The sequence below is a fragment of the Calliopsis andreniformis genome, chromosome 10, assembly GCF_051401765.1.
Source record: "Calliopsis andreniformis isolate RMS-2024a chromosome 10, iyCalAndr_principal, whole genome shotgun sequence".
Classification (NCBI taxonomy): domain Eukaryota; kingdom Metazoa; phylum Arthropoda; class Insecta; order Hymenoptera; family Andrenidae; genus Calliopsis; species Calliopsis andreniformis.
Window position 1 is genome coordinate 19,482,685 of NC_135071.1, and position 27,331 is coordinate 19,510,015.

General features: G+C 32.3%; 6 protein-coding genes across 9 annotated transcripts; 3 read left to right on the forward strand and 3 right to left on the reverse strand.

Moving 5' to 3' along the window:
- The first annotated feature begins 348 nt into the window (after positions 1 to 348).
- Positions 349 to 4,169, forward strand: LOC143184565 (RCC1-like G exchanging factor-like protein). The gene is made up of 8 exons (XM_076386893.1): positions 349 to 613; positions 813 to 1,073; positions 1,143 to 1,431; positions 1,506 to 1,678; positions 1,793 to 1,954; positions 2,038 to 2,165; positions 2,224 to 2,355; positions 2,417 to 4,169. The coding sequence occupies exons 1-8, from the start codon at positions 505 to 507 to the stop codon at positions 2,492 to 2,494; spliced, it is 1,332 nt and encodes a 443-aa protein (XP_076243008.1). The 5' UTR covers positions 349 to 504; the 3' UTR covers positions 2,495 to 4,169.
- On the reverse strand, positions 2,708 to 6,610 carry LOC143185138 (uncharacterized). Its single transcript, XM_076387874.1, has 16 exons — positions 6,431 to 6,610; positions 6,263 to 6,312; positions 5,980 to 6,175; positions 5,731 to 5,896; positions 5,489 to 5,661; positions 5,254 to 5,412; positions 5,018 to 5,178; positions 4,602 to 4,939; positions 4,406 to 4,517; positions 4,190 to 4,319; positions 3,975 to 4,114; positions 3,698 to 3,898; positions 3,448 to 3,597; positions 3,225 to 3,379; positions 2,930 to 3,146; positions 2,708 to 2,853 (listed from the first exon to the last, which is right to left on the reverse strand). Exons 2-16 carry the CDS (start codon positions 6,300 to 6,302, stop codon positions 2,708 to 2,710), a joined length of 2,484 nt encoding a protein of 827 aa, XP_076243989.1. The 5' UTR covers positions 6,303 to 6,312; positions 6,431 to 6,610.
- Positions 4,930 to 10,568, forward strand: LOC143184564 (uncharacterized). Its single transcript, XM_076386892.1, has 16 exons — positions 4,930 to 5,059; positions 5,123 to 5,196; positions 5,282 to 5,396; positions 7,215 to 7,407; positions 7,493 to 7,761; positions 7,821 to 7,991; positions 8,061 to 8,219; positions 8,289 to 8,456; positions 8,516 to 8,694; positions 8,762 to 8,988; positions 9,064 to 9,206; positions 9,274 to 9,474; positions 9,535 to 9,660; positions 9,752 to 9,903; positions 9,980 to 10,181; positions 10,250 to 10,568. Exons 4-16 carry the CDS (start codon positions 7,385 to 7,387, stop codon positions 10,396 to 10,398), a joined length of 2,169 nt encoding a protein of 722 aa, XP_076243007.1. The 5' UTR covers positions 4,930 to 5,059; positions 5,123 to 5,196; positions 5,282 to 5,396; positions 7,215 to 7,384; the 3' UTR covers positions 10,399 to 10,568.
- Positions 10,565 to 15,445, reverse strand: Nup133 (nuclear pore complex protein Nup133). The gene is made up of 19 exons (XM_076386891.1): positions 15,292 to 15,445; positions 14,878 to 15,217; positions 14,481 to 14,798; positions 14,220 to 14,390; positions 14,017 to 14,146; positions 13,767 to 13,943; positions 13,533 to 13,692; positions 13,261 to 13,429; positions 13,036 to 13,195; positions 12,847 to 12,959; positions 12,673 to 12,779; positions 12,375 to 12,591; positions 12,166 to 12,309; positions 11,894 to 12,095; positions 11,665 to 11,824; positions 11,412 to 11,607; positions 11,140 to 11,334; positions 10,849 to 11,065; positions 10,565 to 10,765 (listed from the first exon to the last, which is right to left on the reverse strand). Exons 1-19 carry the CDS (start codon positions 15,387 to 15,389, stop codon positions 10,632 to 10,634), a joined length of 3,408 nt encoding a protein of 1,135 aa, XP_076243006.1. The 5' UTR covers positions 15,390 to 15,445; the 3' UTR covers positions 10,565 to 10,631.
- A 343-nt stretch (positions 15,446 to 15,788) lies between these two features.
- On the forward strand, positions 15,789 to 21,171 carry Valrs (Valyl-tRNA synthetase). The gene is made up of 18 exons (XM_076388081.1): positions 15,789 to 16,150; positions 16,436 to 16,609; positions 16,701 to 16,828; positions 16,900 to 17,064; positions 17,137 to 17,338; positions 17,402 to 17,690; positions 17,764 to 17,888; positions 17,971 to 18,116; positions 18,191 to 18,395; positions 18,467 to 18,640; positions 18,703 to 18,824; positions 18,888 to 18,996; positions 19,077 to 19,352; positions 19,422 to 19,757; positions 19,839 to 19,994; positions 20,065 to 20,268; positions 20,338 to 20,613; positions 20,695 to 21,171. Exons 1-18 carry the CDS (start codon positions 15,983 to 15,985, stop codon positions 20,908 to 20,910), a joined length of 3,471 nt encoding a protein of 1,156 aa, XP_076244196.1. The 5' UTR covers positions 15,789 to 15,982; the 3' UTR covers positions 20,911 to 21,171.
- LOC143185248 (DENN domain-containing protein 1A) lies at positions 21,123 to 27,318 on the reverse strand. 4 transcript variants are annotated; one of them, XM_076388086.1, is made up of 15 exons: positions 26,963 to 27,318; positions 26,265 to 26,420; positions 26,038 to 26,175; positions 25,844 to 25,979; positions 25,721 to 25,774; positions 25,381 to 25,638; positions 25,208 to 25,309; positions 24,881 to 25,108; positions 24,628 to 24,804; positions 24,486 to 24,518; positions 24,078 to 24,132; positions 23,832 to 24,012; positions 23,637 to 23,769; positions 22,493 to 23,179; positions 21,123 to 22,308 (listed from the first exon to the last, which is right to left on the reverse strand). In XM_076388086.1, the coding sequence occupies exons 1-15, from the start codon at positions 26,977 to 26,979 to the stop codon at positions 21,892 to 21,894; spliced, it is 2,772 nt and encodes a 923-aa protein (XP_076244201.1). In that variant the 5' UTR covers positions 26,980 to 27,318; the 3' UTR covers positions 21,123 to 21,891. The 4 variants fall into 4 exon arrangements, with proteins under 4 accessions (XP_076244201.1, XP_076244200.1, XP_076244199.1 ...); XM_076388085.1 differs by lacking the exon at positions 22,493 to 23,179 and having other exon boundaries at positions 23,637 to 23,766; positions 26,963 to 27,252; XM_076388084.1 differs by lacking the exon at positions 22,493 to 23,179 and having other exon boundaries at positions 25,847 to 25,979; positions 26,963 to 27,251.
- Between the last annotated feature and the right edge of the window lie 13 nt (positions 27,319 to 27,331).

Genomic DNA, 27,331 nt, shown 5'->3' on the forward strand with positions numbered 1-27,331 from the left:
GGTTCCTTTAACTCGAACAATTAATTCAAGTTTTTCATTCTGAGAGCGACTACTTTGATGATTCGGTTCGTAACTAAAAATTTCGTCCAATGTATTTAAGATATTTTTTCGAAAGAGGATAAATAATTGCAGGTAATGTAACAGACGTTCAAATTTTTATTTCATTATGTGGCATTGGATGTTTCTTTCGGCATAGAACGTTTTCGTATGAAATGAATTTCGAATGTTAGTCATGGAGTCATCTTATCGCTTGTTATTCATATTTCCCGCCTCGAGGTATAGTTTCTGCGGAGTAACGATATTATACATAAAAAGAAGCCTTTAGGCTCGTTAAAAAGAGGGTTTGAAAATCACGAAATAATCAAAACGGGTAAAACGATTGAAATTTTGGATACTTTTTATACTGTATATGATTTATTGAATTGTGAATTGGTAAAATTAAATTGAAACTATAAATTTTATAATTTCGTTTACCATTTCGATAATAAGAAACAAATAATAACCATGATGAATATGATAAAAACGTGTTTGAAGAGTAGCGTACGAAAACGAAGTAAAAATGTACGATTAAACAAAGGGGAGAATAAACAGAAAGTTTCGGATACTTTACCAGGTAAAAAGATCAAAAATGGGAGTTACATAGACATTAAAGTGATGTAAGCCACGTTTTAGACATAAGCGGATTGAATCAACTGTAATTGAATCACTATCAGTATCTCAGAAACACTACGATTTCTAACGATTTGCTTAACAATCATAAAAGTATAATCTTTATGAGAATTGAATGTGTAAATTCATTTATGCTTTTGCAGTATTTCAATACCCAGTGAGCAAACAAAGAGATTACAGAGTGTATGTTTGGGGTATGGCAGAACATGGTGCACTTGGTATGATGAAAGGAAGTTTGCACGAAAAGGGTTTTGCATATATTCCAATACCAAAACGATTACCTTTTGGGGAAAGACACAATGTAACAGATATTGCATGTGGCTATGGTTTTACTGCTTTTGCAGTACGATCTAATGACAAAGATATCCTTTATGGAAGTGGAATAAACACTGACTCTCAATTAGGTAAAAATAAAAATTTAAAGGTATCCTTTAATGTGAGACATTATATTTTAATTACAATTATATTTATAGGTTTTAATGACTTAGACAAAAAGTTCTCTGATGCCATAATAACTGAACCAAGACCTATTCCTTTACCACTTAAGGAGTCTTCAACTGAAGTCATAGATATAGCAGCTGGAAGGGCACATTTATTAGTATTAACTAGTGAAGGTTTATTTACATTAGGAAACAATTCATATGGGCAATGTGGTAGACCTATAATAACAAATGAGGATTATAGTAGCAGTAGAGTTGTCCATCATATAGCTAATATCAAGGGTACAAAAATTAAAGCTGTAACGGCTGGCCAAGATCACAGGTATGAGACTTTCTAATGCATGAGAAATAGTTTGTTGTAACAATTGAATATCTTTCCTTATCGCTATATGATAGCATACTCTTGACAGAATCTGGTGAAGTCTATACTTTTGGCTGGGGAGCAGATGGACAAACTGGTTTGGCACATTATCGAAATGAATACAGACCAAGTTTGGTCAAAGGAGACTTGGCTGGACAGCACATCATAAAAGTTGCCTGTGTTGCAGATTGTGTATTAGCACTCAGCGGTATCTGCAATATTCATGTATTGATACTATAATAAATTATATAATATTGTTTTGCTTATAATTTAGTTAATGATAGTGTATTGCATAGTCTGTTGACCAATATTTATGTTGTAGATAAAGGAAAAGTGTTTGGCTGGGGCAATTCGGAATATGGACAATTACCTATCAAGGATGAGACTCAGCAAGTAAATATTGCCACAGAAATAACTACACTACAACAGTTTGGTCACATTACTGACATTGCAAGTGGTGGTTGTTTCTGTATGATTTTGAATAGTATGTATTTATACAAAAAGCTTTTTGTATTAAATTATTGCTTTTATATTATACTATATAATATATTTGTGCTTTTGAATAAGATACAGGTGAAGTTTATGTATGGGGCTATGGTATCCTCGGTTTTGGTCCTGAGGTTAAAAGAGTTCCACAGCCCACCTTAATTCCATCTGTCCTGTTTGGAAAAAATGCATATGAAAAAAACACCAAAGTAAGTAGAAATTTCTTTTTATTTATACAAAAGGGATTAATTACATATTTGTTTTCAGGTGGTTAAAATATTTTGTGGAATGAGTCAGCTTGCAGCTTTGACTAATGTGGGTGATTTATATATGTGGGGTTGTAATAAGTTTGGATCTCTGGGATTAAATCATTTCAAAGACCAATTCTTTCCACTGAAGGTAAGTTCATTCTACTTATAATTAGAAAGTTGTAACTTAAATGAATATAACAATATTATAGGTAACTATCGGAGGTCAAGTGAAAAAGGTTAGCTGTGGTATAGATCATACAGTTACTCTCTGTAAACCTTTTGTTTAAATTTATAAATACTGTTAATTGAAATGTGTTAATATATTATTTATAAAAATCCTGTATAAATCGATTTGTTTACATAGCTTAATGCATAAATAGTATACACATCTACTATTAGAATTGAATCTACATATATGTTATTACATAAAGGTCGAACACATTCTATATAAAACTCTAATAATTATAATTTGCAATTTACTCTAAAATTTATGAACCAATTCATATGAAATTTAATATTTTGGAAAAACCTAAGAGTACAAATAAAATGAGAGAATTAAATGCAATTGTACTTGCACCACTTGTGCATAATAAATCTTCGTAGGATATTGTGAATTTGATCATACGAGGAAATCTGCAACCAGGATCTGAAAAAAATGCATAGTTCAGTAAATGTATCAAAAAATTGAACTATTTTTATATTTCCATGTCATATCTTCATACCAGTGCACTGAGTCGAATCACTTGTGCTATTAGCAGACACTGATATATAAAGTGGTGGACACTCATGAATAAAAGCAGCATCAGCACAAGAAATTGTAATGCTATGTGTGTCTCCAGTTATAGATCTACACTCTTCAGATGTACTTTTCGTTGCATTAATATAGAGTGGATCCCGCGATGAACATACAATTAGACTATCTGAACCAGAGCCTCCAATCTAAAGAAATTATTTCATACTGCATAAATAATATTCCATATATTATACATACCTATATAAAGGAGAAATGTTTTTTACCTTTATCGTTGCAACACCTTCAGACTTGTAGAAGTAATTAGGATGTAATTTATAGAAATTAACACCATTTGGTACTATGTAATCACTATATGAATTTGAAGGTCCAGTTGCAATGTAATCTGCTCCACATTGTGTGTTAATCAAACGCTTTGGAACTGTAATAATATTTTAACATTAATATCCGTTCAATTTATGAGTAGAACTTAAAATTAACATTATTTACCCTGTTTTATTCTTGAAACTAAACCAGTAATCGGTTGTAAAGCGCCTTTTGTATCACCGATACCAATCGAAAACAAATCTTTTGTAGAATCCCGGACCAAATTGGACCACGTGTCTTTGGATCCATATGTCATGATCAATATTTCTGTATCTGAAACCAAATTATGACATATGTATATTAGTTTCTATTTATGTTATTTTTATTAATGATATTCAAATATTATAGGGAAGAATATAGTTTGCACTATTACCTGGAATTTGCTCTCGCATTTGTGATATAACATGTAAACAGTATTCTTTATTAGATTCAGAGAGAGGTGAAATGTATGGAATAATTAAAACGACGTCAGATCTTGCACCCCCAACGCCTTGATTACGTTCATTATTCAATTTATTTGCCTGGCGCGACATCAATTTATCGAGTGACAAAGGTAAATCAAAACCTTTAGTAACTGCAAAATATTTTTTATAGTAATTCGACCACGCCTTAGCTTATCATTCATTGTAATATTTCGTTCTGATACCTACTGTTTTCATAATGTGACGAATTATAAGCATAGAATTCCAAAATACTGAAACTACTGTTAATCATTGGAGTACCATCACGACCATTTATTAGCGTGAAATTGCTATTGTACTGATTTACTTCTATGCTTTCCAATAAATTTCTAGAAGAAATGTTTTGCATAATTTAATATACACTTTCATGAATAAATTTTCATGTTAAACGTTTCGAAACTTACGCAAGAATCGGTTGTATAGCAGTGAAGGCCCAATTTGTATCCAAAATAATTGTTAAATCGACAGATACATTATTGAAATCATTTAACATATCTGTATTCGAGCATGAAAGGTCACTGTTCATCGATGTAGCTATAAAATAAGTAAATAAAATTTTTGCATACATTTGTCTCTAGAAGCATACAAGTATTGTATCATATTTAAGAACGAATACTTACGTATGTATGTTACTAATTCATTTACCGCTTGAACTGTGAATTTCTCTATTGCTGCCATCTCAAGTGTTGCTTTAGTTAGATCGGGATTTAATAGTAAAGCAGCAGCATATGCCTATGAGGAAGATGCACATGTAATATAGAGGAAATCATACTTGGAATCAATAAAAAAGTTCACGCAAATACTCAGATATATCACCTGTGCAGTCATCGTTTCGTTTGGAGCAACAGATGTGAATAATGTTCTGCGATTACATGCTTTAATTGGAGAATCAAAAAGTCCTCGTGGGCTGTAGTACATATCAAAAATCTGTGAGAGTTTCAAGCTGGGCATTTTGGTGTACCATTTGCTGATTTCATTTGCCAATATTAAGCCATCCAAACCGCCTCTAATTTCTGCAGTCGTCATTTCTAGCTTGTCATTGGAATTCAAGAAATACCATCGTGGTAAAGTAGTAGAATTCCAATTGCCCGTTACACCGACGCTAAGCTTCTCTCCTGTAGGACCTTGTATTAAAGCCACCTCTGCTAAATCACCTATAATGAACGATATGTACATTGCACAAAGTAATTCATCAATCATGGATATTTTAAGAGAAGTTAAAATAATATTACCAGCTAAAGTGGAGATCCACTTATTATCCAAAGGCATTTCTGGTAAGTTTGAATAATTAAATTGTAATGTGTCTGGCTGTAGGTCTTGAAGTCTGACGGTTTCAGGTTGCATTGCAGAAGCTATTCCAGCAAGAACTAAACCAGGAGATACTGCACCCCATCTATAAGAAAATACTTAAGTATGATATAACTTATTGCATATAATTTGTGTATAATTTAATGAATATGTAACATACGGAGTCTTTATCACACCATTCTCCACAGGACATTTACTACGAGGTGGTAATGCAAGCAATCTCGCAATATCTGGATGATTAAGTGGTAATTCCGGATAGAATGAATTTGGATCAACCGTGACTCGAGTACTTCCATCTTTATGGTTAGTCATTGTCTTTCTATATAAAAATAATACAAACGTATCTTAGTTCTTTTTTATCTTCGCAATCTTGTGTCATTACTGGTTTTACTTACATTTCACCGGATGATAAAGTTTCCACATCACTGATCGTAGTATCGTCAGTCATTTTATCGTCATTCTTATTGCTTCTTCTATATCTGTATGCACCCGCGACTCGGCACACTTTTGCTTCGTCTCCTCTTTGAAAGATTTCAATGCTATTTGATAACATGAAGTGTAAGGTACACTGTAAAAAATAATTAAATATTAGGTAAAGGCCTGCATGGTTTGATGAAGGTCTAAAGTTTTTATGTACCCTTTCAACATCTGTGATACTATTGTTAGGAAATGAAATAGCATTCCCTGGTATCAAACGAAGAGTTTGAGCTTGTCGAAAGAATTGGTAAGAATTTGGTGCATAAGGTGTTACTCCATCTTGTATGACAACAGTAGGATTTGGTACAATTCCATCTTGGCGAAAACTGTAAATTAAAGAGTACATTCCATGTTACTTCAATAAGATAATTAGTTTCGATAGAAGCACTGCTCTTTTAAAATATGTTACCGATGTAAAAGCGCCACAGATAGACTTCTTAAATCCATATTAAGGCCCGGTGTATTTTCAATTTTACGGAGTATTGCAAGAAATGTATTTAAAGTATGTGGTAGTCTGTTATCCCTTTGCAATAAATATTTGTTTTCATAACATTCTCGAAGAGATGGGGAAAGATTGCGAACGGCATTTTCTTGCCCGTGTACAGCTAAAGAGAAATAAAACCAAAATTTTTAATCTAATTATAGTAATCTTACAAGAAGATAGTAACTTAAGAGTTTGATAAAATACTCACCTAATATAGTAAAAATGAAGAAATAGAAGAACTTTGCCATTTCATTAGATCTGGATAAAATATGGAAAAATATTAATAGATGATAGTATAATGTAGAGAATAAACACAATTCATGTATTATTATAAATAATAATACTTGAAACACTGTAAAATATATGGAATAATTACTTTTTACACACGTTTAATGCAGACTGAATGATATCCCTTTGGTCTCATACAATAAAGTACAACACCACACCTTTTCAGAGATATAGCAAAACCTATCATCACTAAAGTGATAAGATAATATGATATAGCACAAGTCCCCACTCATAGGTGTGTTTGTTGAAGGAAGTATTTTCAGAATTCGTAAAATAGTTGAAATACCTGAAAATAAATATTATATTAAACTCTTATTTATTAACTTTATACTAATTCTTTTATGTAAGGTGTTAACAAACTACCCTGCATAAGAAAAAATATTTTTTTTTAAATAGTATCAATTTTTCAAATACATTAAGTTTAAATCAATATTTAAAACAATATTTAATCAGTAATAACAAAATAAAATCAGTCACAGATTGATTTAATAATACTTAATTCTTTTGAGTAAAGATTATCTTATCAGGTTTAGTAGAAGACATAATCTTTTTTCATACCTACCTGTGAGTCATAACAGATATTTAAGAAGATACCAGAAATATGACATTAGTGTTTAATTTCCAATAACATGTGTCATGGATTTCTAATAGCTGGTATGAAACATAATTGAAAATAAATAAAACATGGCTATTAATAGAATCATATTATTGTTAATGCTTTGTGGTAAGTTATAAACTAGAATATAAAATATGGAGCCAGGAAACTTCCTGTAAATTGATTAAAAAATGATTAGTACTAAACTTATAATATAATAAAATAGCAATAACATACTAAAAAGGTAATTAATACATTTTTTGTCTCTGTTTTGTAGGATTACAATCAATATGGTCACAAGCACAAGTTGCTATACCAGAATGGCTCAGAGAATGTTATAAAAACAATGCAACATTAAATCCTCAACTTCCATTGAATTTACATATAGTAGTGGACATCATACAAAAGTTGGAAAAACATTCATATTCCACAACAGATATAAGAATAATGGCGACATCGTTATTACATAGGTTCCTAAATATAATAGCCATATTTATAGTTTAATATTACCTTACTTTATTACTGTAGATGACAATTATTTTGTATAAACTATAGATTCAAATTTGATGGTGTTGAATATCAAAAGAATATAAAAGCCACTGACAATGTGATCCCATTCAGTGGGACTGGATCACAACGTACAAAACACAGATTGATAGAGGAAATTATTTCAGGCAATGCAAATGCTCTACCAGTTCATATACTCACGCAAGTAGAACGCTGTATACTTCATCAGACTATTTCAAATACAATTATAAAAGATGATTACATACATACTGAAAATAAATCATGTAATCGAATTGATCAAACTGAAAGAATAAGAGGTAATTTATTGAAGAAGACGGTCGTATGCAATATTAAAGACACAATGTTAATTACATAGGTAAAATTATGTTTGCTGACCAATGGGACTGTCCAAGGCAACAAGGAGTAATTTTAACACCATATGGTACTATTACCCCTGGAGCAATCATAGGGGCTATAGCTGCATCTCTTCAGCATCAAAATGTTGCTGTGAATCAATTAATTGCTGATTTAGTCGAATCCTCCTCAAGTAAAGAATTAATATAAAATATTGCAGTGCACTTTTATACTATTCATTACATATCTACTTCTTTACCAGGTGCAAATGTTGCAACTACACAAAATCCAAAATACAATGAAGAAGAAATTGACTTTGTTGTACCTAAAACTCAAATGCTTCAAGAACCATTTATGTGGTTTCATACTCTCCAGATTTCAAATGTAAAATTGGATAACATATGGTTGGCTACAGTTGCAGGTATAACGTGCAATTAGTACTTATGTTTTTATTATGCAATATTGTTATTTAAAAATATTATTTAATCAGGTGATTTAGCAGAAGTAGTAGCCTACCAAGGACCTGTATTAGGATCTAATATAAGTCTTGGAGCAACAGGATTTTGGAACAGTACAATACGACCAACTATGTATTATCTTACAAGTACAAATGAGAATTTCGATGCCACTCGAGCTGAGTTGATAGGCGGCATTGATGGTGAATACGATCGAATGACAAACAAAATAATTATATATATTATTTATGAAACATTTTAGGTATGATTATTGCAAGTAATTTGCAGACTTGGATTCAAAGTTTCTATAGTCTTCGACTTAGCCAAATTTTAGATATGTATTACTCGTTTGAAGGTGTTGCTTTCAATACAAATATTAAAGCTTGTAATCGAGCACAAAGTTTTCTTCACGCTGTGCCGAAAACCATATTAAAGGAACAGGTTCGTTATGATGTAAACGAAAAGTAAAATTTTTACTATTTTAATCTATCAATACTGCTTGTAACAGACGTATGCAATAGCTCAGCTGTTAGCCTATCGCAAAAGTATTGCATACATATCTCCCGAAGCGCTGCAACGAATGGTCGACAATACTGTTGAGAAATTTTATAGCTATGCAGAGAAGTATCTGTTTCCTGAATTACCTTGTTACCAACATATAAATCAACCTCAAGTAGAGGCATTGATTGTATTTGATGGTGCATGGTCTATAGAATATACAATAGACTTTTTAGCGTAAGTTACAGTATCTAGGAATACAATTTTTTACCAACTAGTTTTACCTTTTTTTTTTGAAATACACTTTATTAGGGTCCTGATACAGGATTTGGATATATCTATGTATGGTTCGAAAATGGGAATAATACATGGTACTTCAGGAGACTGGTTGTTAAATGTTACAAATAGTCCATCACTTGCATTCCAAACACTAAACAATTTCACAAATATTTCATGTAAGTTTCCTCATAATAAGGCATCTATAGCTTCTATTGAAATACTTAAACCTACATCTTTTTTTAGGGCCTACAAAACTAAACTATACTAGAGTGTTGGAGACAATATTTGTCTATTTAAATGAAACTTGGGAAAACAATGAAAAACATAATATAATTGGAAGCCTAGGGAAAGTAGTTGTATTATTAATTCCATTAAGTTACATGTCTATTGATGATAAAGAATCATCAATAACTTTATTGCAAAAGATGAAGTACCATCATCCAGGTAAAAATCATGAAGTTTTTATAAGTAGTTAATAGTGATAAAATTCCTTTCTATTTACAGATGTTTACTTTGTGTATTATACATCACCATATAATTCGAATTTGTTTAAATCATTTATTATATCAGACGAAGATCATTTAATAAGCAATTCTAATATAGATGCCATTACTCAATATCTTTCGACAAGTATGTTTTTACTACTTTCGTATTAATTGCAACATGTTTAGTAGTTTCTTAAATAAGAATATTTAAAAACGTTTTATATGTTAACTTTTAGTACCACGAATATTACGGCCTCCAATATCGCTGGAGACAAGCAATTTTAAATATTTCACTCCTCAGTTTGAAGATTATGTAAGTCCTTCAAAATATGTTACATACAGATTACACTCGCATTGGAAGCGAAATATCAAAAAAATGGTAACCACGGTGTGTACCTTGAATACTGAATTTTTTTATAATTCTAGTACAATAAATCATTCTTATTACACTGTTGATTCTTTAGATTCATAGTTTTGGCTATGGTGCAATGAAAATATGTTTATGGACACAAACTAAACCTAATGAAAGACAAAACTATAATTGTACCGAATTAGTTGGTCATAAAGAAATCATTTTATCCGATAATTTTGTATGTCCTGACACTCCAACTTGCTCTCATACATATATTCGTATACAAAATATAAGTTCCTTGAACAAATGTGCAGGTAAATGTTGCTTATACTAAGACGCTTTTATGATTTATATATTTTTTTGAAGTTACTTTTCATTTCAGAAATTGAGTGTAAAACACCAGACCAGGTACGATTTATCACAAGAATATCAGATTTACATTACGGAAGTTCAGCAAGTAAGAATACAATGTTATTTCCACTAATTTTCTCTTTTATTTTCATTACTAATATTTGTGTGAATTGTATATAGAATAAACGCAAAACAAGTGAAAAAATAATTTTTTAATTTTGATAAATACTTGTATAACTTTTTTATGCTACAAACAGAACTATTAAATTGGATAAAACAATTAAAATATTTTACCTTTATTTATTGACTATAAAATTAGATATAATCTGCTACTAAACGAGTTAAATATACGGTAGTGTTTTATTAGATAAAAAAATACAAATTCTTGTCTTACTTACAATTAGTTTGCTAGATTAATAGTTGCGATATGCATACTCGTACACAAACTTTATCAAAAACTGGAAACTACTCGATGCAGCAAGACTTCCTAATTCAGGCTCTACTAATAATGCATCCACTGGTGGAAGAAACTCATTCACGTCGCCACCTGTACGATAAAAATGCTTCTTTTATAATTTAATATTTTATATAATATTGATAATCTCTTATTTCTGTTTATCAAAAACGTACCCATAAAGTGTGCAAGATCCATTAATTTAAAGAATATTGTTTCTTGTACTTGTTGCTCAGGATTCTTTCCTATATTGTCCCATTGATCTCGCTTCGCGGCTCGCGCCCAGATTCGCAACTTCAAAGATTCTTTGTCTTGTTTCACATATTCAAGTAGATCGAGTGCTTTTTTAAAGTCATACTCATTCGCAATAACATTATCTTCAGACGTGTATAACTGCATCATAGTTACATTATAATTATACAAAGCATTTTGCAAAGCATGTATACTTATAAGGAAAAAATAAATACCGTGATTAATTCTGTGGGCGTAAAAACTCGTAATTTTTCTATGTCGTAGCCATACGTCATAAGTACTTGTGCAGGTAAATCTTCCTGATAAGCTACGAGCGCCAATTCGCTATTTATTTCCTTGACATCGCTTTTCACCTTTCCGTCAACATCATCCGAAGCAAGAAGGGCCAACTTTGCCAAAGACAGCATGGACTACAAAAAAGGGTTAACAATTTATTAATAAGTATAAAGGAATGAAACAAATAAAATTCGTATTTAATCTATTTCACCTTTTTTCGAGTAACTAATTCACTTTCTTGCATTGCTAAAGAACGCAGGGTATAAGCAGCAACTGTTAAATTATCTGTAAGCGCAGCTTGCACCCACGATAATGAAGGATGTTCTGCTAATTTCTCTGTTAATTCAACAGTACCACCATGTGTGCATTTTTCTACTAATTGGCCCTGTCGGCCATCCTTTACGTACCTAGAATTCAGTATAATTCAAATAGCTTTTTCCAAAAGAATTAGAAGGTTTACTTACCATGAAAATAAAAATCCTACAAAATCTTGATCCGCAAATTTCTCTATATATCCATCTAATCGATTTTTATTATTAGTTAATTCACATATTTGTATAAGGGATGCAAAATCACAATACTTTTCGGCTAACATGGCAGCGCTATCATATTGTTCTTCCTTTACTGCAAATTATTTCACACATATATTTTTTCTTATTTGAAGATGATTTATTATTAATTAGAAGTACTTACTGAGAGGTTGGATCAGGTTCATTCGATCTGTTTCATATTGCTTTAATAATATCTCAAATTTCTCTGTACCACGAACACTTTCTAAATGGCATTTCTTACCATCCAATATTAAGTCTATAAAACTGATTAATTGCTCGCATAATTCGTTTCTCACTTGTGAATCGTTAGTACCAGTTATTCCGTGTTTAAGAGTTAAATTATACTGTAATAGAAAATTAAATTATACTTCTTCCTTTACCGACCTGTAAAGTTACTATGAAAAAAAGTTATACCATCGTAGTTAAACAATTTCTTAAGCCATGTTTGCCCATTGCTGCTGTCCATGGAAGATATTCTGTTATTCCATTCGAGCATCTCGTGGGAACGAATTGTTCAGCATTCTGTTGTCTATATTTTACCACCTCATTTAGTACACCCTAGATCATCAATTAAAACTTTATTTACTGTTCCTTAAATTTATTACTACTTATATTCTACTTACCAATAATATAGCATTTGCTTGCATAATATAATGTGCTACTTGTTGAATAGGTCTTTCAGATTGAGTTACTTCGCATGTATTATTGACTAAAGTCAGGAGAAAACGATGTACTGTGCTTACTTCGCGATAAAATACATCGCGCGCTGTTAATTCCTCAGATACATATGATTCAGGGCTTAACGTCTGTTCTATTATGGTGTCTATCATATCTGGGTATCTTGTGATAATTAAAAAAGATATAGTTCAATTACTAAAGCATAATGAAAATATATGTACGCAACAAATTATCTGTGAATACCTATTTTGCAGATTATATATAGTTAACGCAGCAACTACTTTTTCTGCATACTCTGCAAGAACGTGTGGCGTCGACATAATTACTCCTCTATATGTAACAGCACAAAACTAAACAGAAAATAACATGTTAATATTACATATTTTTATGGTATATTTACATGAGAGAGTGACTTACTCTGTTCCATAAATTATGTTCCTTTAAAAATTCTACGAATAAACTTAATGCTTTCTGTTTTCCTTCCAACTGGTGAGGTATTTGCATAGATGTAACCGCGTTTATCGTTATGGCTGCACGATAATGTACAATTATTCAAACATATACAAAAGTGTTCAATTTAAATGTAGAAGAAGATAATTTAATTACACAAGTCTCTGTGATTGGACCAACGTGGATCATTTGCAGGATAGTCATCTATTAAATCCTTAGCAACTTTCAAAATTAGGGTATCAAGGCTAGCATCTATATCCATAACTGGCTCTTCTTGTAAAGGAAATAGTTGCGATAAAATTTCTTCACATTGGGTCTGAAATAGAACAATTTTTTTAAACATGATTTTTTAAGAAAGGTAAATTGCTTGAAAAAACGAACCTTATTTTGACGTAAACTTAGAAGAAATGCAGCACGCAACTGTGTGGCGGCATCGGAACTATAAAACATGTCTTGAACTTCTTCATTAGTTACGAGACTAGTAAAATTTTGCAATGCCAGACTAGGACGATAACTGTAATCTGTGCTTACGTTAGTATCGACGTAACTCCTATACATGAATATATTATTAATAAAAATATATATTACTAAAATTTGTATGACAGTCATTTATGAGTAAATAAAATAAATCAATGTATAAAGAAAAAACAAACGTATTAAAATCCTGAGATGCAAAATCCGTTGGTATGATAGAAATCAATCCAAAATTCTTAGTGAATAAAACAGGAGTTCCTGAACATAAAGCACCGCCAAGAATACGATCTCTACCTTGAGGTAAAGTTATCATTTCCTGTTTTTCATGTTCGGATGTGCCTGTAAAAATATTATTCTTAAGATCCAACAATATTAGTGATAAATTAAATTAGTAATAACCAAATAAAACTTACAGTTTACAACAAATATATCATCTTTATCGTATACAATAGCTTCCCCACCACATAATATAAAACGGTAAGAAACTAAATTCAATTCAACATACTCGTTATAGAACACACATTTATATTCAATTGGTATAAACCATTTGAATGTATTTGCTAACGTTGTAGAAGATAAACTTATTAAACCTATAATATAATTAAATTCTTTAGTATACTAAAAAGTATAATAAATTAAGAGATAATTCTAATATGATACTACCAAGTGCACTAATAATTAGAGGTGATACATCAGCATGATATGCTGCCATTAAAAGTACTATTCCTTCATCACAAGGTTGTATGTCAACCAACCATGTATTTACATTTTGTGGATTACACACATTATTTTCCTAAAATCATATTTTTCATTGACCTAAATAAAATAAATTCCTTTCGTACATGAATAAAATTTCAAGCACATACCCAAAACTTTCTTTGAAATGCTTGTAAAACAATATGCCCAATATCTTCATCAAATTCCATTTTTTCTTGCTCATTATGAGGAAAAGACCAACACTGTAAAGATGAGCCAGCTAAAATGAGAACTCTTGACCCTCTATCTCCCAATGTTGAACAAGTTACTTTTACCAATTTCTAGAATTTGAAAATAAATACTTTTCAATTCCATTTTCTGTCATGTAAGAATTTAAAAATATGAGAAGGAAATTCAATACTAGTACTTACTGTTTCTGTAACAGGAGAATGAGGCACAGCTCCAAAAATAAGGGAAGTCATTCTACGTCCTATACCTCCTAGCCATCCTTGGCTTGTTCTAAGAACTTGACAAGAAATACTACTTTTTCCACTAGCAAACTGTGGTTGTAACAGAGCTATTGTACATGTAGTTGTTACTAAAATACAACCGTGACCAGGTACATAAGTAAGACAATTCACTTCTTGTCCAGCCAGTTCTGCACTTGTTTCAACAGAAGAACCTTCATGAGCAATGCTGGTCCAAAAGCGTACAATACCCTCAGGTGAAACAGCCATACAACTGGGCACCTATACACATTAGATAACGTATCTACATATGTAACTATAAAAAAATATATATTAAAACAAATCACTGATGTTTTTTAACCTGGTGGCCTGGAGGTAACCAAACAGCTATGCAGTCTGCTTTATGAGCTAAATCACTCTGAGGCAGCAATAATTCTCTACATTGACTTTTAAAAATCCTTTTCTGTTTTGGATCATGAATTGTAGTTTTACATTGCCATATAAGCAGTCTACGACCACACACAAGCCAAGCCCATCCATCTGCAGAGATATTGACACTAGCAGCTGTATTTTTATCTACATATGTCAGAGCTTCCGTAACAAGAACAGGTAGAGATGATCCAAAACTTTCCACTACGTGGTTCTGTGTCTTACATATTATTTGTACAGACTGATTTGAGCGTCCTGACACACTTAAAGCTCTGTAAAAATAAAAAGGACAGTACTTTTGAGACATAATTTCACATAATTAAAACACGACAGGTAACAAACTTACGAATTATTTTTCTTTAAAGATTGCACTATGGACATTCGTTTTTTAGGAGACGTCAAATTACTCCTTCCTAAGGAATTTCCTAGACTCGTACGATCCATCGTACTCGCTTTATTTCAGAGTTTCTTACAAAAGTGATCAACCAGTCATATACGCATCAGTATCTTAAACTGTTTTATAAAGTATTAAATAACGATTTATTTGCTGTTTTTTCTCACATTTGAAGGACCACCTAGGTTACATTTTCCTATTGTACCGGCAAAACGGTCTTCCATGTGCTTTGCATGAAATAAAAAAGTGTAGATGAAGTTCATACCAGAAAAAGCATATCAAATAAAATTTGCAGGCATGTTTTCAATAAGTTTCCACGCCTATCCTATCAGAATGCGTATCAGAGATCCAGGGGAGTATCATTAAATATTAAGGCACTTCAGGAGTCAATTTAAAAAACTGTTTAATGTTCCTACCACCTGAAGCGTTGCCATCTTATTTCAATCTTATTCGATAACGTTACGAGAGGAGAATAGTAAATGGGTTCTCGTATTTCGAAAGTATGTGAGACCAAATTCTACACGCTACCTCGTGTCTGGTTCAGGGAAACCGCGTGGCTGACGTTGTAACTTTCCAAATCGTGTCGTCAGTCAAATAGTGCTTCAGTCATTTAGTAGAAAAGAGCGTGAGGATTGTTGCTAAAATGGTTGATATGAAAAACGAAGAAATTAATGGGGAGATCGAAGCCCCCCAAAAAAGTGCGAAACAGTTGCAGAAAGAGGCAAAGAAGTTGGCTAAGCTAGAGAAGTTTAAACAGAAACAGGAGAAAAAGGAGACTGAGAAAACAGCTAAAGTAAAAGAAAAGAATGAAGTAAGAATAGTAATCTCATTACCTTGAAACTGAGCATGTTTTTGTCCTTGATTCTTGAATTTCTTTTTTATCCATATGGTCTTTCATTCATACTGAATGGAGAAACAATAATTATGCAGCTGAAAAGTACATATGTTTCATTTATATTATAATCTAAATATTTCTGTGGTGAAGTTCCAATTTGTAGTTCAAGTATTTATGGCTTGACAATATCGTTATGCAATAACATTAACATAAAGTTTTTGTGGTGAGCAGTTTTTTTTATGACACTTGTATTCATTTCAGAAAAATGAAAAGAAAAAGGAAAGCAAAGAGGCTGTTGTATATAGGATAGATACACCAGAAGGAGAAAAGAAGGATGTTACCTGTGCAATGCCTGATACATATAGCCCAAAATATGTGGAAGCAGCATGGTATGCATGGTGGGAAAAGCAAGGCTTTTTTAAGCCTGAATATGGTGTATGTAATCAGAGAAATGTTTTAGTTTCTTTGGTATTTTATATATCCTAAGATTCAAGAGTATGTATTCCTTTATTATTATTACTTACAGGGGAAAAATATCTTGGAGAAAAATCCTAAAGGAAAATTTGTTATGGTAATACCACCTCCTAATGTAACTGGTTTCCTTCATCTGGGACATGCTTTAACCAATGCTGTAGAAGATGCTATAACAAGATGGTATGCTAATATTCTGTATATAATATGTAAAGAAAAATAATTTTGTACAAATGATTTTTATAATTTTTAAGGAATCGTATGAAAGGGCGTACAACTCTTTGGAATCCAGGCTGTGATCATGCAGGTATTGCTACTCAAGTAGTAGTAGAAAAGAAACTGTGGAAAGAAGAGAAAAAAACTCGTCACGACATTGGAAGAGAGAATTTTATAGAAAAAGTTTGGAAGTGGAAAGAAGAGTAAGGAAAGATAAACTATATAAAATTTCAATTGAATATAACACATTTGTATACAATATATATACATTATAGGAAAGGGAATAGAATTTACTTACAATTAAGAAAATTAGGTGGTTCATTTGATTGGGATAGAGCATGCTTTACTATGGATCCAAAATTATGCCGTGCTGTTACAGAGGCATTTATAAGATTGCACGACGAAGGTGTAATTTACAGAAGTAACCGTTTAGTCAATTGGTCTTGTACCCTGAAAAGTGCTATTTCTGATATAGAAGTAAGGATTCTTAGCTAGGAAGTAGTTTTTTAAATTTCAATATCCAATTTATATTGCTTTTAGGTTGATAAAATGGAATTGACTGGCAGGACCTTACTTTCAATTCCAGGATATCAAGAAAAGATAGAATTTGGCGTTTTGGTATTGTTTGCATATGAAATAATAGGCAGTAAGGAAAAAATAATAGTAGCTACAACTCGTATTGAAACTATGCTAGGTGATACAGCTATTGCTGTGCATCCAGAGGATTCTAGATACACTCAGTATATTGGAAAATATGTGCAACATCCATTTTGTGATAGGAAGATACCTATTGTAGCTGATGAATTTGTTGAAAAGGAATTTGGAACAGGTAAATATCACACGCATATAAAAACATAAATTGTTCTATATAAATTATGTTGATTGCATAATCCTTTTCCTAGGCGCTGTAAAAATCACACCAGCTCATGATCCCAATGATTATGAAGTAGGGAAGAGGCATAATTTGCCATTTATTACCATTTTTGATGACAGTGGGACCATTATTGGGAATTACGGACAATTTACGGTATTTATGAGTTCCCATAAAATTACATAACATATTGATTCATTTGTATAACATTATTTTATAACCACTTTACCTTAAACAGGGTATGAAACGATTCCATGCTAGGGCAGCCATAATAAAGGAATTGACTGCAAGAAATTTGTTCATTGAGATCAAGGATAATCCTATGGTAGTACCAATATGTAGCAGATCTAAAGATGTTGTTGAACCAATGATGAAACCCCAATGGTATTCAATTTTATGTTATTAAAAGCGGGAAAAAATTCTCGAAGTGTTGCATACTTATCCCTTCGTATTTATAGGTATGTAAGATGCAATGAAATGGCTGCACAAGCAATGGAAGCGGTTCGTAGTGGTGAATTGAAAATCATTCCGGATCAGTATAAAAAAATCTGGTATCATTGGATGGAAAATATAAGAGACTGGTGTATTTCGCGTCAATTGTGGTGGGGTCATCGTATTCCTGCTTATTCCGTCAAAATTATTAATGAAACTGCAAGTGTCAAGGTAATTTTTGAAAGAGATTTCATGGTACTAATTAATAAATTCAATACAAATGTCTGAAAAAATTGATTTAGGTGGATAGTAAGTTTTGGGTGAGTGGCCATTCGGAAAGTGAAGCCAAAGAGAAAGCAGCAAAGAAATTGAATACAACTGCAGATAACATCACTGTCGAACAAGACCCCGATGTTTTAGACACATGGTTCTCTTCTGGTCTATTTCCATTCTCGATATTTGGATGGCCAGATGAAGTATGTAGGAATCTTATTTTAAACAATATTTTTTAATGTATCTCAATTAAGTTTTTTTTCAGACAGATGAACTTAGAGCATTCTACCCTGGTACATTACTAGAAACTGGACACGATATATTGTTCTTCTGGGTAGCAAGAATGGTATTCCTGGGGCAAAAGTTACTAGGAAAATTGCCATTTAAGTATGTATATTTTTTCGAGTGTTAAAAAATATGTACATAAAATATCACAATTATTTTTTACAGGGAGGTGTATTTGCATGCCATGGTACGCGATGCTCATGGAAGGAAAATGAGCAAATCCCTGGGAAACGTCATAGATCCTACGAGTGTAATTAATGGAATATCATTGGAGGTATAGATGTATATCTAGCAAGATCTTAATTTTTCTAAAAAGTAAGCTAACTTTTCTTAAAGAAAAAGTTGTGAATTTAGGAACTGCACAAGCAACTGATGGATTCCAATTTAGATCCAAAAGAGCTTCAACGTGCTATGGAGGGACAGAAGCAAGATTATCCGCAAGGAATACCTGAATGTGGTACTGATGCTTTAAGATTTGCTCTGTGCGCTTACACAATGCAGGGTCGTGATATCAATCTCGATATTCTTCGCGTGCAAGGCTATCGATTTTTCTGCAATAAAATCTGGAACGCAGCGAAATTCGCTTTTACGTACCTCGATTCTAGTTTCAATTACGATGATATTGCACCGGTATGAGTATTAATAATTCATAGAAAAGTATTCAAGTATATCGAAGTTATCGTAGTCTAATTCTTACAGGTGAATAATGACACACAGAACAGCAACGATGTAATAGGTGATAATAAATGGTATCAGTGTACCTTGAACGAAACGTGCGTGCAAGATGCAATGAACAATTATTTGGGTGATCATCCTTATCTCGATGGATATAGTCCATCTCAAATTGATGTGAAGGTTCATCAAACTTTCAATAAACTGAACGTTAATGTATCAAGTTATCCACATTTGCGTCGTTGGTACAAACATATTCTGTCGTATAGCGAACAAGAACGAGCCTCGTTTCGTGCAGAAGAAGGGAAAATATTACCTCAGTGCACGTGCAAAATAGTTGATAACAGAAATAGTAAAAAACGGGTATGTTATAAAATATTTAAGTAAAAATAAAAATATTTGTTATAACTAAGATTATATATTTCAACATTTTTTATTTATTAGGAATTTGGTACCGAGTCAAATGTTGATTTGTGGATGCTTTCGCGTGTAAGCTACGCTGTGAAGACATGTGATGAAGCAATGGCACAGTATGATTTCAATACAGCCACTACCGCGTGTTATAATCTTTGGCTATACGATTTGTGCGACGTTTATTTGGTTCGTATATAAATTACTGACGAGAAATCTTTTTTTGAGGCACCGATACCAATACTAATTACTATTTTAGGAATATTTGAAACCAGTATTTCAAGGTAGCGATAATGGTATGAAATCTGCAGCAAGAAGAACCTTATTTAGAACACTAGACATTGGATTACGATTGCTGAGTCCATTCATGCCATTTTTAACAGAAGAATTATACCAACGATTACCTCGCAAGAACCAAATTTATCCTAGTATTTGTGTTAGTCCCTATCCAGAATATTCAGAGGTATTTTTATTTTTTATGATCACTTTGTAGTTACTCGGGGAGTATTTTATTAAAGAGTCTCTCTTGCAGAGTCCTTGGAGAAATCAGGAGATAGAAAAGGATGTCGATTTTGCCAACAAATTAATAAAAAGTATTCGATCCACACGCGCGACTTACAATTTACCGAATAAAGTGAAAACCGAAGCATTTCTTGTGTGCAGTGATAATGATCTGAAAGAGAAACTTACAAACTATCGATTGTTAATAGAAACTCTGGCTTATTCGACGATTGATACTAACGAACCACCAGCAGGATGTGCTATTATCACTGTGACTGATAAAGTTCAAGTTCATCTACTGTTGAAGGTAACAATCTGACTTAATTGTAAATGTTCTTGAAACAACTGCTTGATTAAACTTCTATTAATTTATTTCTGAATACTTAAGGGTTTGATCGATCCAAAAAAAGAGTTGGAAAAGCTTGGGAAAAAAGAAGAACAATTGATAGAAATGATACAAAACACAAAAAAAGCTATGGAAGTTCCTGATTACAATACTAAAGTACCCCTTGATGTACAAACTAGTAACAAAGAGAAATTGATAAACAACGAGGGAGAATTGCAACGAATCAGTGATGCAATAGCAGCTTTACGAGCAATGTAAAAATAAATTAAAATTTTGTAAGTTAGAGAATTTAATTTTTACATTACTTTTTTCTTATTTATTAATTTATGTATTTATGACCAAAAAGGAAAAGTAACTGGTAGTTTTGTCCTTTAATAATCAGCTTATAGATTAAAATAACTTCGAAGTATAAAGGTGGGTTTATAAAAAGGAGAAAATGTAGACATAATCATGGCATTGTAAAAAAGAAATTGGTTTTGATATTTGTTTATTATAAAGTATTATCAATAAATGTGCAACAATCTTGCAAATTAATATATTCAATATTTAACAAGAATGAGCTAATAATTTCAATGATCGTACTTAATTCGCTTCAATTCATCATTTTCTCCATCTGTTAATAATCATTACGTAATAAAGAGGTAATCAATTTAATCCTCATTTGTTATCAAAGATAACACAAGAGGTCAGTTACCTGAATCACACAGAAAGAATTGCATCCACTTATATACAAATAATAATATAAGTCTTTACATCGTCAGTATTACCTGCCATGTTACTACATTTTACATAATGATTACTATGAATTTAATGTATATAAATTAGATGCCTTAAGAATTTATTTAGGTACTACGAAATTGTATTTCTTTCTTCACCCAATGAATTCTTGATCCCTCTCATTCTCTGTATTCTGTATTGCACGTAGTAACAATTCAAAGTATCGACAAAAACAAATACTAAATGTTTTAAGCCGTTGTAAATCTTACTTGTTAGATTTCTCAATGTAAAAACTGTATAAGGACATACTTTATCATTGTGCTATGAAGCAAAATCATTATATTTCAATTCTGCTAAGGACTATGATGATACAGTTAATCCTAGTTCCTTTCGAAACTCTCATTCAGCGACTATTATTTCCTGTAAACTTTCGACAATACTTATCCATATGCGCATGACAAAAAAATAGTACTAACGTTCTATATACAATTGTGATATGTGATTGTTAATTTGCTGCATTATTTACTCAAATTTTGTCCAATTATTTTGCGACTTAATGGCAGGCGCGTTCAGCGTCAAGCTGAACGTATTATCAACATTATTAATACTGCTCTCAGATGAGTTACACGCTGTAGAACTTTTCGTCGGCGAGTCGCCATTACTCACGCGAAATTTATTAAAATCTAAACCGTACGCTTGCAATAGATCTAAATCGCCAATGTTATCGGAAGATTTGTGTTGCGTGTCAATACTTTTGTGCAACGGTTGAAAATAAGAATACAAGGGATTGCTAAGACCCTCACCCATCTCCGGAATATGCAAAGACTGCGTCATTTGTTTAGAGCTTGAGAAATCCGTGGATTTCGAAAGCAACGGGTCAAAATCGTCATTGCTCCCTGTCGAATCTAATCTAATTAAATCTGGCACTTCAGGAGAGTCCTGCAAACAACAACGATAAAGACAAATTAAGACCATAAGACGATTTCATGTAACAGAATTATTGGAGACAGCAGTCAAAAGCATTGTAGAAACGTGTATTATACATTGAACGAGATTCGATCATGATAATTGAGAAGCGAACATAAATTTACAAACATAGCAAATAATGAACGATGAAATTTACCTTTGAATGCGCAGAGTAGGGTGTTCTATTGAATGTGTGGGGTGGAACGTGAGAATTGAGAGACAATGCATTTGTGGGTTGAAAGACTGATGGTTGCATATAGGGAGGTATGAATACATTACTCGTATCAAAAGGGTCGCTCTCTTTTGATGGAGAATCAGAATTGACATGCTTTAAACACGTGGTGAAAGAATTGTTGCTTGTATCTGAATCATTATTTGTAAGAATATCGTCAGTAGAAAACTTGACATTTTTTGAGCAACGTTCGTACTCGCTTTTCAGTCGTTTCGAGTTCATTTTTTGTAAAGATGAGAACGTATTAAAATCACTTGGACGAATTTCATGTAAAAAGTTACTTGATTGTGTATTGCTTGTATCCTTTTGTGAAATAGTTAAAAGCAGCGATTTGTCAGCTTCTTCTGCTTTACTTGATTGCGAAGTTACAGAATCGAATGAAAATGTTTCACTTACATTGGTTTGAGAATTAGTATCTAACGTGTCGTTAACGTTTAATATAATATTTGATTGATCGAGTGAGCTAATTAAGGTGGAATGTGGAACACAAGGTAAAGGTTTTGTGGAAGAGGTTTCAATTGGGTTTGTAATAACTGCACTAGGTGGAGGGCCGTGCCGCAAATGCCCACTCCATGCAGGTCTCAAGCTGTCTAAACTGCGCACTGGTTTCAACTGAAAGTGATGCATGACAGTTTTACATTTGTTGAATGAAGATCTTTCATGGACTCAATTAAAAAAATAATCATAAATCGTATGCAAATAATATAGCACTTCATCGGCGTATACTTAATTCTTGTACATCTTGCGCATATAATATTTCAAAATTGTCCTTTTCGAAATTTCTCAATACCTTGGGAAATTATTTCGATAACACTGTTTACTAAATCTATTAAGTATAAAAAAAAAGAGATGAAAAACATTCAAAGATGCGGTACATGCGTGATACTTAATTCTAAATGCTCGATTTCAGTATATGTATATCATGAATCATCATGCTGTTTATGCTGATCGATCACAAGAACATATAAATTATAGTAAGCAAGACATTACAATACATTTGCACTCTGAGCACGTATGTTTCTATATGGGCTACTTCACGAAGAAGTATCTATCATGGAGATACACTTACTGTTCTATCGACTGGAGGCGTGAATGGATATATTACATGACGAAGTTCTTGCATAAGATCAATGTTTACTCGTTCTGGCGGGGAATCAGATTCTTCCGGAGAACTGGGACTCAATGTTGAATACTGTTTCCTACTGTGAGATAAATAATTAGTAAAAAGTATAAATATACCATTAAAAGATCATACAAATCATACCTCGAATCAACGAAATTACTGTTGCGCATTCGATCTTTTCTGTAACTTGTGGTAGCTGTAAAATCATTTGGCGATTTTGGTGGAGACGTAAAATCAATAGGCCTTCTGTCTGATGAAGGTGAACTAGGCGCAGATCTTGGTTGATGGAACCTCATACTTGTATCACTTCTGCTTGATCGTCCTAATGTGAAATGAAATAAGAAATTGTCGTAATATCTATTTTTACAAATTTAAATTTATATATACCTTTCCATTTTAAACCTTTGTATGCTGTTTTCATGTCTTTTCCTTTATCTTTTACCTGTGGACAGAATTGATATAAAAATAGATGTGAAATATGATTAAAATTGTGCAGAGATACACACCAAATAGTACTACAATTATAATTAGCTTTAATTAATAGTTAAAGTAGTGCAATATTAGATTTATTACTATATGTTTCATTAACTTTGATTTTTTAAGGATTATTATTAAAATAAGTTTGTGTGACATGATATTTAATAATGAATGATTACATATGCACGTAAGAAAGAAGTTGTTCTTAGAGTTGAAAATAAAATTAGTACAATTAATAACACAAACAATATTTGATAAATGTGTGGGTTAGCGAGGAGGAAAATATGACGAATTTGATAAATATCCATCTAAACTTACTGATTTAACTGCATACTTTACTGCTGGATTGGCCTGGAATCGAAGGCAATCAAAAATACAAAATGATATTTTGACTTTACGCATTGCGACTCAAAAATGATGTCTGAGAATATTAAACAGAAGTGAAAAATAATTAATGCACCTTATCTTTGACGCTACGGAAGAACGCAGAACTTTCTTTTCTCATTGTGTAAGTCCATTCTCGATACTGTTGCATAAATTTACTACTAGATTTAGCGGAATAACTGCAAGCTTCCATTTCGAATTCATCTGAGAAACCAAGTCCTGAATTAAGCATATTCAGTCTTTCTTCTATAAACTAAAATCCACGCAAGTAAATTAAATAAATATAAACCATTACACATATTTGCGTACTTAAGTAATTTTGTTTGTACCTGTTGAAAAATTTGCAACTCCAACATTTTTCGTAAAAAAGGTTGCATAGAAGACGGCCTGCTTTCTACAAATGCATTCTGATTAAAAGTAATACTTTGTCCTTGTTCCAAGGTTAAAGCGTCTCTATAACCAGCAGTCAATTGCACTAAGGCTCGTAGAAATGCTCTCGACACTCCATCTCCGAGAAGCGCTGGTCTATTACGTAATGCCTTTTTCAAGTTTGCCACCTGGGACAAAAAAACTCTTTATTTTATTATTTAAAATGTGTTTCGATTCTTAAGAATAAATTCATTATTCCGAGAATAAAACCATATTTTTATACGAACTACGTCCTGAGGTAGAGATTCCAAGTCTTGAAATGGTGATTCAATGGTATTATTATCTGCATCCAAGATAACTACTTCCCCCAAGTCATTTTTGTGCACTCTCTAAAACATATAATAAAAAATGTAAATATAATTATTCATCTGTGGTTTACACGTATGCATAAATTAAATACCTGAAGTGTTGGTGCAGGTACACCAATTAAAAAGGGCATTGGCGCTAGTAAATAATCTATTAAAGATAATGGTAAAACTGGGATGTATATGTGTTGCCAAATCATTGGATAAATTAATGCATTGCATGCTTGAACGCAAGCACTCAATCTCGAAAGACGTTTTGAAGTGAAGATAATTCGCCGCTCGTATAACATCGAAGCAAACACTATCATCATGTTGTGAGAATCGACAGCGCTATAATATTCCGTCAAATTTCTCTAAAATAGTAAAATAATATATAAGCAATATTGTCTAAAATATTTTTTTAAGAATATTCAACGCAAATTTATCATTACTCACATTTTCTGGTATACTTGGTAATTGAAATTGTTTTGGAGTTTGACAAACAAAATTCTGAAAATTATGAATTAATGTACTGCTTAAAAGGTATCACATACAGAACATATTAATCGAATTAATTACCACTTTAGAATTTGGAACAGGAATGGATATAGAACTGCCAGGGATTGGAACTATGCACTTATGTACAGTTTCAAGAAATTTCCAAAGATCTTCACCAGTGCCAGTGCTCATTAAAGTTGCGATATTGTTTAGAAGCCTATGCAAATGTAATAATATTAATTCAATTATCATGTCACACCTTACAGACCACTTACTTGTAAAATATTTCATGCCATGGTAGTGCACTCAAAATGACCAAAGCTGTATCTGTTTTGGGATCATGTCTGCAAAATCCAAATGTCCATTTTGAGTCTATATTGGTGAGCACAAATGAGAAGTGCTGCACCAACAAACTGAAACAAACATAAAAATGCAGTATTATTAAATTGTAATGCAAATATCTAGTTCATAATCAATTAAATTTTAATTTCTAACAACTTACTTTTCTATTTCACATGGATATGCAAATTTTGGAACTGATTTAAGTATTTCCTCATCAGAGAATGAGCTAGGATACTTTTGGAGTATCCAAGGTGGTTTCTCTGCTAATGGTGCTGCTACTTCACAGAAACATTCAAATAAATGTTGCACATTGTCCCTAGAAATATTCATATATCTTATTAGTTTGTCAGTCTGATATAATTTATATATATAATCATACATAGATGCATTTCTATGTATGTATTATTGTACTAGGTATTACAACAGTGTTAAACAAACCATTTAGAGAACTGATTAACATGTTCTAAGAAAAGCTAACATTACAATTCTGTAATCAATATAGCTTGTTCTCTAGTAAAAATTCTTTGCAAAAAGCTACAAAACAGTTCTACTCTAGTCTCTCTTACACAACACAGATCTACCTAGCGAGCATACATTCAATCATAACTCTCACTTTCGTTCACCAGAACGTAACAATAAAGAAAAAGTACAAATTAGTAAACGTCTTGCATCAAACTGCAATTGAGTAAAGCAATTGAGCAATACTGTATCAAACAAAGGTAAACTTTCACTTGCTTTATTTGCCATAGAAAAAAGGAGTGCAATGCAATGAAGACACTAGCAGCAGAGCAAGATAGACATGCACAGAAAGTGATGTCGATCGAATAGCAAGTAGAGGAATACGAGAAATTCACTTACCTCAATCTGGAACCCATGATAACAGTGAAAAAAAAATAAGTACTTCAAGTGTTCTTGACGTCTATACGTCATTGTATGCGCTACATGACAGTAACACATTCCATTCACTTCAATTTCAGTCGCATCTCGTTTACTACTATTCCACGTGCTATTGTTATAAATATTCTGTCTTCGCCTTTCCCTTTTTTCTCAACAGCAACGCGTTCCTGAGTCACAACTGCCAAGCACGATAACAGCTATTAACTTTAAGTGACTATAGCAGCAACATTTCGTTTCGAAATCACGCCTACTAGACTGTGATACCTACACACAGGAAAAAGCACACAGTTGTCCAAAACTGCATTGAGAATGCAGCTTGCTGGTTTGAAA

What these genes read in the sequence shown, in the direction of transcription:
- LOC143184565 (XM_076386893.1), top strand. Translation starts at nt 505, where the DNA reads ATGATGAATATGATAAAAACGTGTTTGAAGAGTAGCGTACGAAAACGA. An exon ending in AGTTTCGGATACTTTACCAG is followed by an intron (nt 614 to 812) that starts GTAAAAAGATCA and finishes ATGCTTTTGCAG; the next exon opens with TATTTCAATACCCAGTGAGC. An exon ending in CATATGAAAAAAACACCAAA is followed by an intron (nt 2,166 to 2,223) that starts GTAAGTAGAAAT and finishes ATTTGTTTTCAG; the next exon opens with GTGGTTAAAATATTTTGTGG.
- LOC143185138 (XM_076387874.1), bottom strand. Translation starts at nt 6,302, where the DNA reads ATGGCAAAGTTCTTCTATTTCTTCATTTTTACTATATTAG. An exon ending in TCTGTGGCGCTTTTACATCG is followed by an intron (nt 5,897 to 5,979) that starts GTAACATATTTT and finishes TTTAATTTACAG; the next exon opens with TTTTCGCCAAGATGGAATTG. An exon ending in TTCGTCACATTATGAAAACA is followed by an intron (nt 3,899 to 3,974) that starts GTAGGTATCAGA and finishes AATATTTTGCAG; the next exon opens with TTACTAAAGGTTTTGATTTA.
- LOC143184564 (XM_076386892.1), top strand. Translation starts at nt 7,385, where the DNA reads ATGGCGACATCGTTATTACATAG. An exon ending in TCAAACTGAAAGAATAAGAG is followed by an intron (nt 7,762 to 7,820) that starts GTAATTTATTGA and finishes TTAATTACATAG; the next exon opens with GTAAAATTATGTTTGCTGAC. An exon ending in TCAAAAAAATGGTAACCACG is followed by an intron (nt 9,904 to 9,979) that starts GTGTGTACCTTG and finishes TTGATTCTTTAG; the next exon opens with ATTCATAGTTTTGGCTATGG.
- Nup133 (XM_076386891.1), bottom strand. Translation starts at nt 15,389, where the DNA reads ATGGATCGTACGAGTCTAGGAAATTCCTTAGGAAGGAGTAATTTGACG. An exon ending in GTCCAATCACAGAGACTTGT is followed by an intron (nt 12,960 to 13,035) that starts GTAATTAAATTA and finishes ATTATCGTGCAG; the next exon opens with CCATAACGATAAACGCGGTT. An exon ending in GTAGGATTTTTATTTTCATG is followed by an intron (nt 11,608 to 11,664) that starts GTAAGTAAACCT and finishes ACTGAATTCTAG; the next exon opens with GTACGTAAAGGATGGCCGAC.
- Valrs (XM_076388081.1), top strand. Translation starts at nt 15,983, where the DNA reads ATGGTTGATATGAAAAACGAAGAAATTAATGGGGAGATCGAAGCCCCC. An exon ending in ATTACGATGATATTGCACCG is followed by an intron (nt 19,353 to 19,421) that starts GTATGAGTATTA and finishes TAATTCTTACAG; the next exon opens with GTGAATAATGACACACAGAA. An exon ending in AAGTTCATCTACTGTTGAAG is followed by an intron (nt 20,614 to 20,694) that starts GTAACAATCTGA and finishes TGAATACTTAAG; the next exon opens with GGTTTGATCGATCCAAAAAA.
- LOC143185248 (XM_076388086.1), bottom strand. An exon ending in CGCCTCCAGTCGATAGAACA is followed by an intron (nt 23,180 to 23,636) that starts GTAAGTGTATCT and finishes CATCACTTTCAG; the next exon opens with TTGAAACCAGTGCGCAGTTT. An exon ending in CCTACTCTGCGCATTCAAAG is followed by an intron (nt 22,309 to 22,492) that starts GTAAATTTCATC and finishes TGTTGTTTGCAG; the next exon opens with GACTCTCCTGAAGTGCCAGA.